Source organism: Aplysia californica, unplaced genomic scaffold (assembly GCF_000002075.1).
Source record: "Aplysia californica isolate F4 #8 unplaced genomic scaffold, AplCal3.0 scaffold00018, whole genome shotgun sequence".
In the NCBI taxonomy this organism is placed as follows: Eukaryota; Metazoa; Mollusca; class Gastropoda; order Aplysiida; family Aplysiidae; genus Aplysia; species Aplysia californica.
The window spans coordinates 23683-25486 of NW_004797288.1; the positions used below are offsets into that span (position 1 = coordinate 23683).

The 1804-nt window shown below is 42.5% G+C and overlaps 1 protein-coding gene across 1 annotated transcript in view; it reads left to right on the forward strand.

Annotated features, from left to right (window-relative positions):
* Nucleotides 1-733, forward strand: part of LOC101855460 (sodium-dependent serotonin transporter) — a 15812-nt gene extending 15079 nt beyond the window's left edge. The window contains exons 6-7 of the mRNA XM_035971653.1: nt 159-290; nt 656-733. Of these exons, the coding sequence (XP_035827546.1) occupies nt 159-290; nt 656-733 (210 nt within the window). The remainder of the gene's footprint in view (nt 1-158; nt 291-655) is intronic.
* Nucleotides 734-1804: the final 1071 nt, after the last annotated feature.

A 1804-nucleotide genomic window follows, 5' to 3' on the forward strand; every position in this document is an offset into this window, starting at 1 on the left:
GCGTGCGTGCGTGCGTGCGTGCGTGCATGCGTGCGTGTGCGTGTGCGTGTGCGTGTGCGTGTGCGTGCGTCATGCGTGCTAATCATGTGCGTGAGCATACTCGTTTTTACCAAAGAAATTCACAAAACTCTTTATCGCCTCCCTTTCTATATCCACAGTTCACCATCATCGAGACTCTGCTGACCACACTGATAGACAGCTATCCCGCCGTCCTGGCTCACAGACGGACACTGGTCACCTCAGTCTTCATGATAATTGTCTACCTCGTGTCCTTACCCTTTGCTGCCAGGGTGCGTTATAAAATGGCTCCTTGACCTTTTTCGTGGGTGACTGGCGGGTGCTCTGGTTGGTTTCCTTTTTCTTTCCTATCAAACATCTATCGTCCTTATCTTCCCTTCTTCTTTTTTTTATGTTCGTTATTCTCTTCTAACACCTCTAATCTTCGGGCGCTCATATGACCTTATGCTGTTGCGAGTGCCATAAAACACTAACTAAAACTAAAAACTGACCTTTATCGTTAGATCATATCCAGGAATAAATATCTGTTGACGTGTACCTTGATCATATTCTAGGAAATAGATCGACGGTTCAGTTCAAGAAACCTGTATACCACATTTTTTAAAGTCAATTTTTTGTTGCTTCCCCGTATCCGCAGACTTCTCTTGGTCACAATTTACAGTCTGGTCACCAAATCGATAAGATATGTGACGGAGAAAAATCTGCGGCCACGTGAAAAAAAAAGAAGTCGATTTTAGAAAAAAAAAATGATATAAGGGTTTCTTGAATTGAACCATTGAGACGTGATAAAGTATCATAAAGTACCATGTTACACGTCATACCTTTTGGACAGGGTACAACAGACTGAATACCGGCGTCTAAAGTGTAACGGTAAGGCACTTCGCCGTTGCACGGAAAACCTTGAATGAAGCAAAGTCCTTGTGTGGGGAGAAGTCTTTTTCGAGTTTCTCAGTTTTCTCCTGGGATGTTTTATCCTTCTCAGTACGAGTTGGCATGGACAGTAGAGTTGAAGTCAGCCTGCCTCTTACTCTCAATTTCTCAAGGTGGTGTATGAAATTGTAACAAAACCCAAGTGCAAACCGCCTCTCTCTCTCTCTCTCTCTCTCTCTCTCTCTCTCTCTCTCTCTCTTTGGGGTGGGGGGCAGTTTGTTGTTTCTTGAGCACTTGCATGCTTATGTCCCCTTTTCATTACCGCTTGTGGTGTCTTCGTGGCATATTTTTGTCGACAGGACAGTAAAAAATAAAAACAAATACTGTTAAAGAACAAAAACGAATAAAAGAACCACTAACGATAACATAGTGCATTTTTTACTAGCTCTAAAAAAAACTGACGACTGAAATTTGCGATGTAATGATTTTATAAGCTTTTTGTCTTTGCACGCAGAAGATGTGGGGTCGATTCTCATATGATGGAGTTATTTGATTGAGTATGCCTACTGAGATTGAGATGTTGTATCCTTTTCAATCCAGGAGTGCCCCAATAGGCAGCCGATCTCCTATATGATCTTAGCAGCTGAGTCGACAAGGCGTGGACATTAAATAAAAATGGCAATCTTTATAAACACACTTGGACTTTTCCTAAAATAGCACCCATTTCTGGCGTCTGCATACGGGGATGGTCTTAGGGGGTGGGGTTAAGTACTTTTAGATCTAAGAATGTCTAGGAGACATGGAAAACTGTCTCAGTGAGTATGAATGGGGTGCGCGTTTGAATGCGCTGGACTGCGTGCATTTGCGTGCATGTGTGTGGAACTGTGCGGGTTTTATATATTATATATATACATAT